Raw genomic sequence first — 16,724 nt, 5'->3', positions numbered from 1 at the left:
CCAGGAATCATCGCTGAGCCCTCTTTTTCTCTTGTTTCTGGAGCTCCCCATCCGTAAACAAAGCTCCTGGGCATGCCTTTCAAAATAAATGCAGGATCCAACCGGTGTTCACACCTCCACCACTACCACTGGAAGCTGTGCCTTCCACATCTTTGGAAAGCTGGAATAGCTCCGCCTAATCGCTTTCTCCTTCTGCAGCTACTCTCATACCCTAGAGGTTTTGGTCCACACAGCTGCCAGGGATTTTTAAAAATCAGGTCATATACTCCCTTGCTTCAAACCCTCTGTTTAGAATAAATCTTGCGCTTATAATAAAATCCAGCCGCCTTACTATGGCCTACAAGGTGCTTAGCGGCAATGGCAAATACATGTGCTCCTTGAGGTATGTTCCTTTCCAGGGCAAATTCTCTGTCCCCAGAAATGTCAGGCAACTTCAATAGCGCCATTCTCTACTGCCTCTTCCTTTTCATAACATTTTAACATCTCCAGAGTCCATAAAAAAAAGAGAATCAGCAAGTCCCCTTGTGCAATAATTTGTTCTCCATCTATGTATGTTACTACCAGTCACCTGTACGTTTTAAGATAATTTAAGGAATAAATTAAGTGATTTGATAAAACTATCATAGTTTTTCTCTTCTTTTCCTCTAGCTTTTTTTTTTTTTTTAATTATTTTTATTTATTTATTTATGGCTGTGTTGGGTCTTCGTTTCTGTGCGAGGGCTCTCCCTAGCTGTGGCAAGTGGGGGCCACTCCTCATCGCGGTGCGCGGGCCTCTCACTATCGCGGCCTCTCTTGTTGCGGAGCACAGGCTCCAGACGCGCAGGCTCAGCAACTGTGGCTCACGGGCCCAGCCGCTCCGCGGCACGTGGGATCCTCCCAGACCAGGGCTCGAACCCGTGTGCCCTGCATTAGCAGGCAGACTCTCAACCACTGCGCCACCAGGGAAGCCCTCCTCTAGCTTTTTAATGTTAGTTTTACAATTACACTTCTAAGGTTTACTCTCTCCAAACCCCACTGAGCACCTGGAATTTAAGCAGTGATTCTAGTTTCTCTGTATATATTTTACATCAAGTCAAGTTAGGAAAAGCTTTCAATATTATCCAACACCATCGACTTTTACATAAACATCTGTTCTATTTCAAAAGAGTTGTCACCATCATCACATATCAATTATGTTCTCCCCTTCTTTGACCAGCTTTTCAAAAATAGCACCCAATACTAAAGGCATCTCCTTCTATTCAGTTTCTTAAACAGTAAGATGTTTTCACAAGCCGCTTCTTTGGTCGTCAGTTTGGAGATGCCTAACTCTGGAGCCCTCCCTTAGGACTGGAAAATCCTCCATATACTAATGCACGGCCTGGGAACCGGGAGTGCAGGTGCTGGCCTCTTCCTGCTGGTTGGAGAGTCTGTGCAACAGCCTCTAGGCGAAGTTGGCTCCTTTGCTGGGGACACCAAGTCAGCTGCCTGCTTTGGGTAATTCCGTGCGCTGGAAGCTGGTGAAACCCACCGCGCCCACGTCCGCAGGTTCTGGGCCCGGAGCCTCTCCCGGGAGGTTCCGTCCACCGCCGCCGCCGCCCACCCCGCAGCGGCTGAAGCGGCTGTGACGGCCGCGCTCCCGGCACCGACGGTCCGAGCTGTGAGCCCTGCGGCTCCGGAAGCGGGGCGCGTTGCTCCAGCTCCGCGCAGGCGCTGTGTCATCGGAGCCGCTGGTAAGGCGCGAATCTGCCGGCTCCTCCCACTCCCGCGCCCCGCTCGCTCAGCTCCTCTCCTGAAGACGGCTGACGCGCGTGAGCAGGAAGAAATGGAGGGAAATGGTTGTTTGAAGTTTGTCCCGGAACAGGGAAGCTGACTGTGGCCCGAGCGTGGGGAGTGAGTGGATGGATGGGATCGAGGCGGGATCTTCAGCACGAGCAGGCGGGCTGGGCACGCATCTTCCCGCGCACCGCCTTTCAACCGGTCAGCCCGCGCGACGGGGGCCACGCCCATCCTTTCCCGCCGCCTCCTTCAGTGGCCTGACTCGGCCATTCTGCTTCCGAAGTGGGTGAGCTACTGTCCAATGAGGGCAGACAGCCTCCGCAACCTCGCCGCCATTGGCCAGACGCGATGTCAAATCCCAGGCGGGGATGCGGGGCTTCCACTCTTCCTCTCAAAGAGTTCCTGCAGAGGACCAGCCAGGCGCCATCCTCGCAGCTCTTGCGGATCCCGGTTCGGCAGTCACGGGCACCTTTGGGACAGATTCTCAGCTTCTGTGAGCGGCTCCTCTGGTCTCGAAAAGGACCTGGAGTTTTAGGGGTGGTTGTTAAGGGCACTAGTTAGTTCGAGGGATCTCAGCCCAGATCCAAGGAGGTTTCGGAGGGAGGGGGGCATAAGCAGCTCCCCATTGCGGTAACCCCCTCCCCGCTTCAGAGGTCAAGAGTTTCACACCTGGAAAGACACTTTGAGATCGTCTAGTAGCTGTTCCAACCAACGTGTCGTGTGCCTTCGGTGTTGGGGGCCGGGGGCGGTAATGATAAAAGTGGAAATCCCATAACTGCGCCCCAGGCGTACTGAATCATGATCTTTGAGGATGGGACTCTGGTATCTTCTTCTTCTTCTTCTTCTTTTTTTTTTTTTTTAACAAACTCAGAGGGGAGAATTCTCAGAACCAATACAAGTTTGATCTGAACCAAACTCCTTCATTTACAAATGAGGAAACTGAGATTCCTAAGAGGGGTGTCATCTGGGGAGGGTTTGACAATTTGCAGAGGTTCTTTCTTGGCCGTGGGTAGTTCTTCTATTGCTGCTCTGATCAATTCTCAGCTGAATACCTGGAAGTATTCATATATCCAGAGTTCATATATCCTTCATGTATCCGGAGTTCTCTCTCTGTGCAGGTCTCTCCCTTCTGTGTCCTTTGAACTCCTGCCACCTTGGTCTCTCAGCTCTGTCTCCTCAAATCAGGAGTTCCAACTGGCTCTGGCTTGCTGCCCCTCCTTCCATCCTGGCCTGAAATCTCTCAAGGAAGTCAACTGGAATAATCACAGGGTGCACCTCATTTGTCACTGCCCTTAATTGCGTGGCGTCCAGTTCCTTGCAAAGTACTGTTTCATCTATTTTACCTATTTTGTCTTGTTTTGCTTTCAGACTGAAGGGTAAATCTGGACGCTGTTACTTTATTTGGCCAGAAATCCAAGGTAATAACGGTTTTAATGTTCTTGTCTACTAGTTCTATCATCTCTGTCTCTTCTGGATCTGTTTCTATTCATCGATGTCTGTCCTCATGGTGGGTCATATTTTCCTCCGTTTTATGCCTTAGAGTTTTTGACTGGATATCAAGCTTTGTCAATTTAACATTTTTTTGGGTGCTAGAAATGTTTTTATTCCTATCAATATTCTTGAGCTTCGTTCTAGTGTACAGTTATGTTACTTGGAAACAGTTTTATCCTTCCAAAGCTTGCTTTTAAATTTTGTCAGGTGGGACCAGAACAGCCTTTAGTCTAGGGCTAATTCTGTCCCACTGTAGAGGCAATACCTTTCTGAATACTCCTCCTGATACGTTATGAATTATGAAGTTCGACTTTTGGGAACAGAAACTATTCTCAGCCCTGTCTGAGAAACAGAAGCTATTCTCAGCCCTGTATGAGCCTCAGAATTTTTCCATTTTTTCCCTTTGGGTGGTTCTTCCCCTGACTTCCAACAGTTTCATTACATTCATGCACTGACCAATATTTAGCTGAAATTTCAGGGGTACCCACTACAGATCTCTGACACTCTCTCCATCTGTGTAGTTGTAGCTCTCTAGTACTCTGCCCTAAAAACTCCAGCCACCTGGGCCTCCCAGGGCTCTTACCTTGTCTTCTCAACTGAGGGAAACTGCCAGGCTCTGCCTGTGTTTCCCTTCCCTGAGATATAGCCTGGAAACGCTCCCCAGGCAGTAAGCTAGATATCCCCAGATCCTACCTTGATTTAGGGATCAGAGATCACTGTTCTGCCCCGCCTGATAGCCAGTGTTTGAAACTTATTATTTCATATATCTTGCGTTTTATTTGTTTAGTCATTTCAAGTAGGGGATTAAATCCAATCCTTGTTTCTCTATCTTGGCCAATAGTGGAAGTGAGTTATATTCTCTTGGAACTCATCATGAATTTCATGAAGGCTGAAGAGAACACGTCATTCACTGCTACAGGAAATCACCAGAGTACCAGACCTGAAGTTTCAAAGGTATGTGTACTTCTAAACAACTCTGCTGGGGTGACACTCTAACCATAGCACTATCTTAGGATCCCCGAAGGGGATAAGTACATAAAGAATGGCAGTTTTAACCCCTTCTCTTGTGTTGTTTAAAATATATTTGGGGAGATCATACATATAAGTGTTTGTGTAAAAGCAAAATGATAGTGTATTAATTAACAAAACAAAGTGTACCTTGTTAGACAACAAGATGACTTAGAAACAGTATAGACACTTAGTATCATTGGAAATATGGATGGGCAAAAATAATAATGTAGTTAATGTGTACTGAGAAATTACTGAGTACTTGGAATTAAGCTGTCACTTCCTATGGATTATCTCCTTTAACGTTTAGTAAAACTCTATGCAATAGATATTATCATCCCTATTTTACAAATGAAGAAACCGACACTCAATTTTCTTAAAACTGCAAAAGTAATGGAGTTCAGAGTATAAGGATTTGAACCCAGGCAATCAGGCTTCAGAGCCCGATTTTTGACCAACACACTGTTTTACTCAAAATATGCAAAATGATAATACTAAATCAAGATATAAAGTGCTTTTAGAGTGCAGAAAGAAGAGTCCTTAATTCAGACTCAAGAAATTTAAGTCATATCATATGAGAAAGATCTTAAAGAATGAACACAATTTCACAAGGTAGGTGTATCAAGCATAAGGGAATAGTCTTGGTAAAGTCATGTTCATATGAAAACGTACTTGAGGAACAGTATAGCTAGACTTGTTGGTATGTAAGGAGAATTCAAGAATGTAGTAGGCAAATAATACTGGGAAGATGGTTTGCTACAAGATCACAGTAGGCTTTATATCAGTAAGAACATTTTATTTTGTCAGGGAAAAAAATCCTCTTATTGTGAAATAACAAAATTGATTCATTGGACTAAAATTAAATAAAATTTAAAATTAATTTTCTTTATGCGCTAGCCACATTTCAAGTGCTCAGTAGCCATATGTGGTTCATGGCTGCCATATTGGACAAAGCAGATATAGAACATTTCCATCATTCCACAAACTTCCACTGGACAGTGCTACTCCAAATTAAGGGACTCTGTGGCCTTGCTACTCAGTGTGGTCCATTTACAAGCAGCACTGATATCACCTGATCAGCTTCTTAGATCTGCGTGATCTGCATTTTAACAAGGTACCCAGATGATTCCTATACACATTAAAATTTGAGAAACACTGTTCTAAAATACCCTTCTACTGGAAGATTCTGTGTGGTGAAACCTATCATTCTTATCAGCATTATTTGCTAATATTTATTTAGCCTTTTTTCAAAAAGAGACATTTTTTAGCCCCTTGAGGGAAAAAAAATGCATGGATTCATTGGTTCACACATCTGGGAAGTCCAGAGGTCAGCTGAGCTTTAATTCAGTAGTACACAATATTTTCAAGGACTTATTTATGTTTTCACTCCCTATACTCTGCTTTTCATGTACTCCTCTGGCTGGCTTTCTGCCTAGTGACAATATAGCTGCAGTAATTTCAAAGTTCATTCTTTACCATCCAGATAATGAGTCTATCCTGTTACCCTGAGGCAACTTCTCTTTGCCTAATTGTCTCAAGCTAAGTAGCTCAACCTTCCTGCACAAAACCTTGTGGCTAAAGAGGCACTTAGGGGAATCAAGATCTATTCCTGAGCTGGCATGAATTCATTTCTATACACCTTTATGACTGCTGAAAAAAAATTGGAGAGAGGTAGAATAGCTTTTTGGAAAATAGCTGCGGTATCTTTTACTTATACCATGTTTAGGTATTTGGATTTTATTCTGTAAGTAAAGGAGAAGTACTTACCATTCTTATCCTTGTATTATTTATGAAGAATGATTTAACTTAAACTTTAAGTTGAATATTCATGTTAAACTGTCTAGGGCTGTGCTGTTCAATATGGTAACCACTAGCCACATGTGGCTATTTAACTTCAACTTAACTAAAATTAAATAGTGAAACAAGCAACTAATTCAGATCCTCATTTGCATTAACCACATTTCAAGTACCCAATAGCCACATGTGGCTGCCATATTGAACAGTGAAGATGATGAACATTTCCATCACTTCAGAAAATTCTATTGGGCAGTACTAATCCGGGGCACTCACTTACAGAACAGAACTACAGTGTAAAATTTCCAAACTGTTTGGAGGGAATATGGGGTGATGAGGGGGAAAATGGATCTAAAAGAGGCAATAAAGAAGGAGAATGTAAATCTAGAAAAAGTTGGGAAAATAGAATGCACACAAAATAAATTATAGAAATGAATGCCAAAAAACAAAGTTGGTTATCTTACTGGTTGCATGAAAGACTTTAACTTTTATTATTACTTTTTAATATGTTTATTTTATATACAGTAAAATTTAGTATTTTTGGTGTACAGTTCTATGGCTTATGACCAATGCTTACAGTCATGTAACCATGACCAGAATAAAGATGCAAAACAGTTCCATTACCTTAAATAGTTCCCTTTTGCCCACCCTTGTCCTCCACCCACCCCAATGCCATCCATATATCTTCTTTGATCAAGTGTCTATTAAAATATTTTGCCCATATTAAGATATTGGTTTGTTTAATTTCATATTGTTGAGTTTTGAGAGTGCTTTTTATCTGTTGGAAACAAGTCCTTTGTAAGATTGCTTCATTTGACAAAGACTTGCAGATACTTTATCTCAGTCTGTGGCTTGTCTTTCCATTCCCTTTCTCTCTCTCTCTCTCTCTTTTTTTATTTTTCTTAATACTGTCTTTTGGGAAAAAAAAGTTTTCAATGTTAATGAAGCCCATTTTATCAATTTTTTTATCGTGCTTTTGGGTTTATGTCAAAGAACACTTTTCCAAATCTAAGATCACAAAAAATTTTCTACTGGGTTTTCATCTAGATGTTTTATAATTTTAGGTTTAAGTCTATGATCTGTTTTGAGTTTATTATTTTTTATGGTGCAATGTATCGATTGAGCAATAGTAATACAATATATTCTATTACAATACAATGTGTGGATAGAACAGTAATAATAGTAAACACACATTAGTTAACATTTGGTTTTTTTTAACGTTTATTTATTTAATTATTTTCTTATTAGTCATCCATTTTATACACATCAGTGTATACATGTCAATAGTTAACATTTGTTAATTAATTAATTAATTTGTTTTGCATATGGCATCTAGTTGTTCCAGCACAATTTCTTGAAAATGTTACCCTTTCTCTACTGAACTGCCTTTACACCTTTGTTAAAAATTAATTGAATATATATGTCTGGGTCTACTTCTGACTCACTGTTCTATTCCATTGATCTATTTGTGTGTTCTTTACTAATACCACACTATCTTGATCACTGCAGCATAATAATTCATAAGATAAGTTAGTGGAAGTCTTCCAACTTTGTTCTTCAAAGTTGCTCTGGCTATTCTAGGTCCTTTCCATTTCTATGTAAACTTTAAAGTCAACTTGTCAATTTCCTCATAAAGCCAGCTGAGATTTTTATAGGAATTTTATTGGCTCTATAGGTCACTAGTAGATGATTGACATCTTAACAATATTCAATCTTCCAATCCTGAACACAGTATATCTTTCTATCTATTTAGGTCTTAATTAATTTCTTCCAATATTTTTTTAGGATAAATGTCTTGAATATCTTTTTGTCACATTTTTCCCTTTGAATATCATATTTTTTGATGTTATTGTAAATAGAACTTTTTAGAAGTTTATCTTTCTGATTGTTTGTTGCTTGTAGCCTGGAACTTTGCTAAACTCACTTCTTTCTGGTATCTTCTTCATAAATTCTATAGGATTTTCTACATAGATGGTCACATCATCTGTGATTTAAGACAGTCTTACTTATTTCTTTATGAAAGTCTTTTCTTTCTTTCTCTTGTCTGGCTAGAATTTCCAGCATAATGCTGAATACAAGTGGCAAGAGCAGACATCCTTTCCTTTTTCCCTAACCTTAAGAGGAATACATTCAGTCTTTAATCATTAAGTATGCTGTTACATGTAAGTTTTTTGTAGATGCCCTTTTTGAGATTGAGGAAGTTCCCTTCTATTCCTAGGTTGCTAATCATTTTTCTCAAAAATAGATGTCAGAGTTTGCTAAAATGCCTTTTCTTTGTCTGTTGAGATGACTGTATGTTTTTTCTTTTTTATTCTCCTAATAGAGTTAATTACACTGATAGCTTTTCTTTTTTAAAAATTTCCCCCAGTTTTATTGAGATATAATTGACATATAGCATTGTATTAATTTAAGGTGTATGACATAGTGATTAGATATATGTATATATTATGAAATGATCACCACATTCATCACCTCACAGAGTTAAATTTTTTTCTTGTGATGAGAACGTTTTAAGATCTACCCTCTTAGTTAGCACCTTTCAGTTATCCCATACAGTATTGTTAACTGTAGTCAACATGCGGTACCTTAGATCCCCAGAAGTTATTTGTCTTATAACTAGAAGTTTGTACTCTTGACCAACTTCACCCATTTCCTCCACCCCACCCACAGCCCACTCCTAGCAACCAGAATCTATCTTCAGGGAACAATCTGGGGTAATTATATGCTTTGCTTCATTTTTTTCCTGTTTTTCAAGGATCTCTGTCCTTTCTTGCCTAATGACCAGTGTCTTGAAAACCATTTCATATATTTTGTCCTTTTCTCCAGTTGTTTCAGGCAGGAATGTAAATTAGGTCTGTATTTCTCCATCTTGGCCAGAGTGAAAATTTGAGACATTGCTTTTTGTATTCTTTCCAGAGGTTTTCGTTATAATTAGTAAGAATAATAGGCTAAAATGGAATTAATTCATCTTAGCTGCTCTCTTCTGTTATTCTTAAAAATATAAATAATGACATACCAGCATATTGATTAAGGGCATCTTCAAAAGTTCTACAGGAAACACTGTGTTAAATAATCATTAGAAGCATTTCCTTTACAATCAGGGAGAATGGAGGAATACTCACTATTAGCTGGTGATTACATAATCATCATTACATCACACTATACTGGTGATTCTAGCCAGTACAATAAGATAAGAAAAATAAGTAAAAATACAGTTAAGAATTGAAAAGGAAGGAACAAGTCATATTCATGAAACATCCACAGATGATATGATTGCCTATTTTGAAAACCATAAAGATCCATAGACCAAATATTAGAAATGATTATAATTTAGCAGTTGGCTAGATTTAAGATTGATATTTACAAAAAGATGGATTTATCTTGATCGGAAATCATCTTTCTGATTATTTCTGTTATGCTTTCTGCATAATATCACAAAATTATTTTATGATGTCTAGAAAAATTATTTCATGATGCCTAGGAATAAATGTAAGAAATGATTTGTAAGTCCTTTGTGTATAGTATTATAAACCTTTGTTGGAAGACATGAAAGGAGACCTAAATCAATGTCAAGATATCAGATATTCATGTGTAGGAAAACTCAATATTATTGGAACGTCAGTCCTTCCCAGATTCATTTATTGATTCAATACAAGCCCAATTAAAATTCCAAAAATTTAATTTTCTGGCATTTAACAAGATGATCAAAATTTATTAGAAGAGCAGAGGGCTAATATCCAAGACATTTCTGAAGATAAAGAGTAAAGTGAGGGAAATTGTTTTATCAGATATGAATGCTTATTATAAGGTTGTAATTAAAACAATATTTAGCACAGATATGGAAAAATATACCACTGAAACAGAGCAGAGACAAACCCATAAGATATATGAAAATATCTTTATATTACTTTGTTGGGACTTCCATAACAAAATACCACAAACTGGGTGACTTAAACACAGATATATGTTGTCTCACAGTTCTGGAGGTTCAAAGTCCAAGGTCAGGTTGCCTAGGGAAATATTAAGACTTCAGACAAAACGTTTTATGTATAGAAAAGCTTGTCATATTTACAGTGTAAAAAATTAGAAACAATCTAAACATCCAGCAACAGAAGAATAGATCAGAAACTATTGTACAGTGAACTATCATATAGCCCCTCAAATTGTGTTTTCAAAGGTTGTTTAATGACATGCAAAAGCACTGGCAGATTGCTTAGTGAAAAATAAACTCATATGCAGCATAGTATAATTTAATTTTATAATTAGAAAAACATGGAACATTATTATTAAAGGTGATTCTTATTAAATTTTTAATCTTTCCTTTTCTAAGGATACTGTCATGCAGCAGGCATGTTCTGGCACACCTGTTGATCAATCTCTATCTGACATACGAGAGTGTAACAGCACCATTAAAGTTAAGAGTGAAGTCAGTGAGCATGAAACATCCGCTAAAAGTCAGAACCCACATGTGAGCACCAGTAGAGAATGTTGTTTCACCTTTACTTTGAATGAACGCTCCAGGAAGTCAGACCGTAGTGTATTTACAGCATATGGTGAACTCAATGAGAATATCTACTCAGTTCTAAGTGCTCATGACCATTTTAGTGGATGGATGGAGAATCATTTTAAAAAGAACATTATTGTTTATGAAGAAAAAACAATAGAAGGATATGTAAATTTAGGAATGCCTCTCAGATGCCTACCTAGAGGTTCCCATTTTAAAATAACGTTTGGTCAAAGAAAGGGTGACCAGGAAGAAGATGATCCGATATTACGCCGATGTGAAAATCCAAACATTGAATGCATTCTTTTTCACATTGTTGCTGTTGGGAAGAACATAAAGAAGATTCTCAAGATCAAAGAACTTCATGAAAAAGGAACTACGCTTTGTATCTATGCTTTGAAGGGTGAGACTATCAAAGAAGCCCTATGCAAGGATGGCCGATTTCGGTCTGATCTAGACACATTTGAATGGAAATTAATGGAAGGTCACCAGAAAATTCATGGAAAACAGTCCACGGTGGATGAAGTATCTGGAAAAGTCTTAGACTTGGACATTTCTAAAAGACCATTTGTCAGGAAAGGTACCCATAAACAAATTAAACAGAAGGATGAAAATGCCACTGATGAAATTGGTCCCTGGGATTTGATACAGTCTAAGAGCAAAGTCCATGAACCAGAGAAAGATGGAAAGACTGAAGATGGAGAACACAACAGAGAAAAAATTCTCACACCTCAAAGTCTAGGGGATGATATTGAAGATAAGACACACCAGACAACTTCCAAAACCAAACGTTATTACAATAATAGTTGCTTCAAAAATCGTAGGGGGAAAAACCCAAATGTTAGGCAAAGGCCCCATCTGGTTATGCAATATGCTATTAATTGGGATCTCCAGAGGGAGGTAGCTAATCTCTGGGTGAAGAATTTACAGGTGTTGAGCAAAGTTATGATGCATCAATATCCACATTTTAATGAAGAGGCACTTCGGATACAAAATTATTTTGAGGAAGAACAGAAGAGAACGCAACTGCCAACATTTGAACAATTCAATATCTATAAAAAGTACTTTGGAAAAGTGACTGAAAATTCGACTTCAGTTGCAATCTGTGAACGTCTTGTTCATCTTAGTAAGTCAATTGGGTTCATGAAATGGGACAATAATGGAAACACAGGCAATGCTACTTGCTTTGTCATCAACGATGGTTTTATTTTGACCTGTCAACATGTTTTACATTTCATGGTGGGAAAAGATACAGATCCAGATTCGTGGCCGCATATAATAAGCAAGTGTGCAAAGGTCACTTTCACTTATAATGAGTTCTGCCCTATTGATGTTGATTGGTTTTCCATGGAGCCTTGTTTGGTGATGTCTGATGAAACTCTAGATTATGCCATTTTAAAACTAAGGGAAAATGGAAATGGATTTCCTCCAGGCCTAGGTGGACAATTTTCCCCTCAACCATCTAGTGGTTTGCTTTATTTAATTGGTCACCCAGAAGGCCAGATCAAGAAAATAGATGGTTGTGCTGTGATTTCTTTAGAACAACGGTTAGAGAGGTATCTAGACCATCATCAAGATGGGGTAGCAGGACCCTATGCTGCCACTTATAATGCTCGCCCTATGTTTACCCAGAGAAGTTTCCCATCAGAGGTTCAGAGCACTCACACAATTAGTTATGATACTTGTTTTTCTGTTGGGGCCTCTGGCTCCCCAGTGTTTAATGCATCTGGCAATTTGGTTGCTATGCACTCCTTTGGGCATTTTTATAAACATGGAGATGAGGTTTACGCCTTTATTGAATATGGCTATTCTATGAATTCAATTCTTTGTGATATTAAACAGAAAGATGAGAGCTTATACAAATTATTAACAGAAGAGAAAAATGAGAACCACCATGAAGAGAAAGATAACAAACAAGAGTTGTTACTTCAAGATCATCAGATTGAACCCATGGAATATTAGGAAAAGGATGCTGCTTTAAAAAAAATATGCCAATAGTTTAAAGTATTTGGGGCTGTTTCTTTAAAGTATAATGAATATTATTTCTCAGTTAGAAAACTTACAGAGAATCATGTGGATGTACAAAACAGATATTAGAGTTCAAATGAATATTGATTTTTTTTCTCATTGGCTTTTTCTTTTAAACAACCTCAAGCCTCACTTAAAATATTTAGGTTAGGTGGTAACTACTGGCGTAAGATAGGCTATAAGGATGTATTGTACAACGTGGGGAATATAGCCAATATTTTGTAATAACTGTAAATGGAGTGTAACCTTTAAAAATTGTATAACAATTTTTAAAAATATAAAAATTTTTAAAAAAACTTAGGTCACTTAAATAGTTTGGTGTTTGCCATTCTAAATGCCTAGGATGGTATATCCATTCCATCTTTATAACTGGTGAAGTGATTATTATTCTCTGTGTAACAAGATAATAGGGAAATATACCTTTAGAGTTAAGGAAAAAAGACATATTGTTCCTCTAAAACCCAAAATTCTTTGATCTTAATTTTTTCCCTTCTATGCCACTGTGACATCAGCCTCTATTGTAATTGCCAATAGAAAATCCCAGCTTTTCAGTTCTTTTCTCTAGTTCTGCCCTTCTCTGGCAGATACAAAGAGTGACTTGACTAGTCTCCATCTCCACCCTCTCATGTTCACAGTCTAGAAAGCTAACAACTAAATATGTCAGTCCACAATTTGCAACTAAGATTCTGGATATAAATCAGGTTCCTCTAAATCGATGCACTTGCATGTAATTTGGAAGACAGATATTAAATGGAGGCCATCTTTCTTCTCCATATTCTGGCAAACTAAGTCAGAAAAGTGAGTGTCTAGAGACAGTAGTATTGGCCACATTCAATGTCAGTGTTTAGTCATCAGCTTCATGGGTACTGGAGTAATTGTGGCAGTGTCAGCAGCCAGAATCAGCATTGCAATGTCTGGTCACTCACTTAGATGGTATGGAGAGGCATTTGTAACAGCTTCCTAGTCCAGCTTCCTGATTCCTGGATTGCAGCTATGAAGGTGTGTTCTTGAACTCAATAATTCCAATATTGGCCTTCTGAATCCCACTGCTTTTTATCATACTAAAGATTTGCCAGCACTAACCACTTCAGTTATATCTCTTTTACCTGCACTGAACTCTGACATACCCTCCATACTAACTAGCAATTGATGGAACTGTCCAAATATATGATAGTCTTCCAGCCATGCAAAAGCCAGAAATCTGACTCAGAAAAATTGTTGTTTCGGAAACTTTAGATTTGTATGTTTATTAGAAACTGTCGAATTTCAAAAATAAAAGAGGTTTACTTCTCTCTTGTGTAATAGTCTGAACATACTGTCCTTTGTGGTTGTGGGAATTCCAGGTTGTCAAGGTATTAAGTTTCTTCAATCAGGTTCTATTACACCACAGTCCTCAACATGCAACATGGTCCAAGATGACTGCTAAACTTCCAGCCAACACACCTATGCCACAGCCAGGGGTAAAAGGGAGATTGCACAAGGAGAGTGCACCTCTTTCTCTTAAGAACACCATTCAGAGACTGCATATCACAGATCCTCATACCCATTGTCTACAACTTGGTCACATAGCTCAGTTAGCTGAAAATCAGGCTGTGAAACATAGTGTTTATTCTGGTTGACCAGATGCCCAGCCTAAATTCTATTACTGCAGAATAAAAAAGAAAATAGATGTTGGGTAAACTGTAAGTCTTAACCACAGTCCCACCCATCTAGCCCCTCTAGTATCTTATATACACTTCCTTCCACATATGAAGCACACCTACCCACTCTCCAATATAGTCCGGCATTTCTGGGTAATGTGCATTTCTCTCCATCACATCTGAATGCAGCTCCTCATGGCCCGGAGATATATCTGCCCATTCCCGCTCATCCTACTAACACACCTGATATACCAGAGTGGAGTGTGGTGAGAATCCAATAACTTAAATTTTTATTCAAAAAAGAGGAGAATGGAAAATTCGGCAGTCACAATCCCATAGCAATGATCAAGTCCTGTTTTTCAGGAATTGCCAGGATGCTTTGCTCCAGTAGGGAGTTCAATTTATGCTTAGTTCACGTTACAACTCTTGGTTACTGCTTATTCTAGTTGGAACAGCCTTGACCATTGTCTCTCAAAGCCCCAGATTTTGTCTTTCAGGGTGTTCTTTTCTGTCCATTGATCTCTGTGGCCATTTCCTTCTCTTTGTAATGTCTAGTTTTATTAAGTTAGGATTTATGAACAGTAAAATATGTCCTTTTTGGTGTACAGGTCAGTGAATTCTGGCAAATGCGTATACTCAAGTGACTACTACCCAATCAAAAAGCTAAGCAGCATTTTTTTATAAAATATAAATACACTGCATGCTTACAAAAATTTATTGATAGTTTCAGTCAGTGTGTATCTTCCCCTGACTTCTTAGTTTGTTGTTAATTTTTGTTTGTGTTACATCTGGATTGTTCAAATCAGAATCCAAACAGTCTCCACATTGTATTTGGTTGTATGAGTCACTTAAGTCACTTTTAATGTATAAATTTCCCCTTCCTCTCTATATTTTCCAGACGTTTATTTACTGGAGAAAGTGCGTCATACTTGTCCTATAGAAGATTCTACATTCTGGACTTTGCTGTTTCATCTCTGTGATGTCATTGGATGTGTAACTGTAGTCCCTGGATTTCCTGTAAACTGGCGGTTAGATCTAGAGGGTTGATTATATTCAGACTGGACTTTTTGCCAAAAATACTTCCTAGGTGGTGTCAAGGGATATTGGGCCTTCCTGTTGCATTTACTGTGGGCCAGTATCTGATCCTCATTTTCATTAGCGTCATGAAATTTAGTATAAATTCCACTGGCATCCTATAACAGAGTGTTGAATACAGAATCTCAGGAAAATGCACCACTTCAAAGAACTAAGCCAAATCATTTTGCATCTTTTTTATTAAGCATCTTTAAAATCCACTCCCACAAGTATTCCCTGGTTTTCTGATGATGGAGTTTAGCAAATTCTAAAACTTCTCTCTGCATAAAACTTCTTTTTCACATATTCTTCAAATCACCCTCAGATCATAGTAATTTTAAATATGGTGTGACGGTTAATGTTATGTGTCAACCTGACTGAGCCACCAGGTGACCAGATAGTTGGTCAAATATTATTCTAGGTTTTTCTGTGAGGGTGGTTTTGCATAAGATTATCATTAAAGCAGATTGCCCTCCTTAATGTGGGTGGGCCTTGTCCAATCAGTTGAAGGCACAATCATGAATAGCACAAAAAGACTGACCCTCATCCAAGTAGGAGAGAATTCTTCCTGTATGACTGTCTTTGAACTGGGACACCAGCTTTTTCCTGCCTTTGGACTTGAACTGAAATATTGACTCTTCCTGGGTCTCAAGCCTGCCTTGTTCTCAGAACTTCAGATGCTGACCAGAACTCACCATGGACTCTCCTGGGTCTCTAGTTTGCTGACTCACCCTGCAGATGTTGGGGCTTTCCATCCTCAATTATGTGAGCCAGTAACCTATAATAAATGCGTACATACAAACATACATAATCGCATTAGCCAATTACCTGTAATAAATAAATAAATAAATGGATGTACATATCCTATTTGCTCTGTTTTTCTGGAAAACTCTGACTAATACATCTGGTAACAGGATCACTACAGTGAGGCATGGAACATGAGAGAAATTTGTTGTCTTTCTCCTGCCAGAAGACAAAGGAGAAGCGGCAGAGAGAATGTGTCATTCAAGTTTAGGGGTTGATATTTTCCATGTCTTAGAAACCTCCCAAATACCATAACTCTAATTCTAGGAAACTTACCCTTTGTAAATGAATGTTCTAAATTTCACATATGAGACAGGAGAGGTTTTGAATTCAATTGCCATTGGAATTTAGCAACATAAAATGTCAGTCTCAGAATTCTCCTTCTGGTAATGGTGGAATGGGTATTTCAAACCAACCTTCCCATCCTACACACACACACACACACGCACACTGAATAACCTGAAAATATAAACAAAAATTAGGAAACATCTGTGTGAAGGTATCAAAGCATTACCAAAGCAGTCAGGAAGTGCAGGACCAACATCCAAGTGAGGAGGGAAGCCCAAATAGTGAGCTCTGTAGTTAGTGCTACTTTTACCTCAGAGGAACCTGCCAATTCTGGAGGA

At 38.7% G+C, this 16,724-nt stretch overlaps 1 protein-coding gene across 6 annotated transcripts; it reads left to right on the top strand.

Moving 5' to 3' along the window:
• Window positions 1-1,729: 1,729 nt before the first annotated feature.
• On the top strand, window positions 1,730-15,111 carry FAM111B (FAM111 trypsin like peptidase B). 6 transcript variants are annotated; one of them, XM_057553795.1, is made up of 5 exons: window positions 2,161-2,248; window positions 2,874-3,024; window positions 3,124-3,173; window positions 4,088-4,200; window positions 10,379-15,111. In XM_057553795.1, the coding sequence occupies exons 4-5, from the start codon at window positions 4,120-4,122 to the stop codon at window positions 12,512-12,514; spliced, it is 2,217 nt and encodes a 738-aa protein (XP_057409778.1). In that variant the 5' UTR covers window positions 2,161-2,248; window positions 2,874-3,024; window positions 3,124-3,173; window positions 4,088-4,119; the 3' UTR covers window positions 12,515-15,111. The 6 variants fall into 6 exon arrangements, with proteins under 6 accessions (XP_007196556.2, XP_057409780.1, XP_007196555.2 ...); XM_007196494.2 differs by lacking the exons at window positions 2,161-2,248; window positions 2,874-3,024 and adding an exon at window positions 1,730-2,041; XM_057553797.1 differs by lacking the exons at window positions 2,161-2,248; window positions 2,874-3,024 and adding an exon at window positions 1,732-1,956.
• The last annotated feature ends 1,613 nt before the right edge of the window (window positions 15,112-16,724 follow it).

Source organism: Balaenoptera acutorostrata, chromosome 9, assembly GCF_949987535.1.
Source record: "Balaenoptera acutorostrata chromosome 9, mBalAcu1.1, whole genome shotgun sequence".
Lineage (NCBI taxonomy): Eukaryota > Metazoa > Chordata > Mammalia > Artiodactyla > Balaenopteridae > Balaenoptera > Balaenoptera acutorostrata.
Note: the sequence above shows the minus strand (reverse complement) of the source record. Positions and strands in the feature narration are given on the sequence as shown.

Bases quoted from the DNA above. Each gene is read 5' to 3' on its own strand.
- FAM111B (XM_007196494.2), top strand. From the start codon at position 1,878: ATGGATGGGATCGAGGCGGGATCTTCAGCACGAGCAGGCGGGCTGGGC. The intron at 2,042-3,123 runs GTGAGCTACTGT...TTTTGCTTTCAG, and splicing joins CCATTCTGCTTCCGAAGTGG to ACTGAAGGGTAAATCTGGAC. The intron at 4,201-10,378 runs GTATGTGTACTT...TCCTTTTCTAAG, and splicing joins CCAGACCTGAAGTTTCAAAG to GATACTGTCATGCAGCAGGC.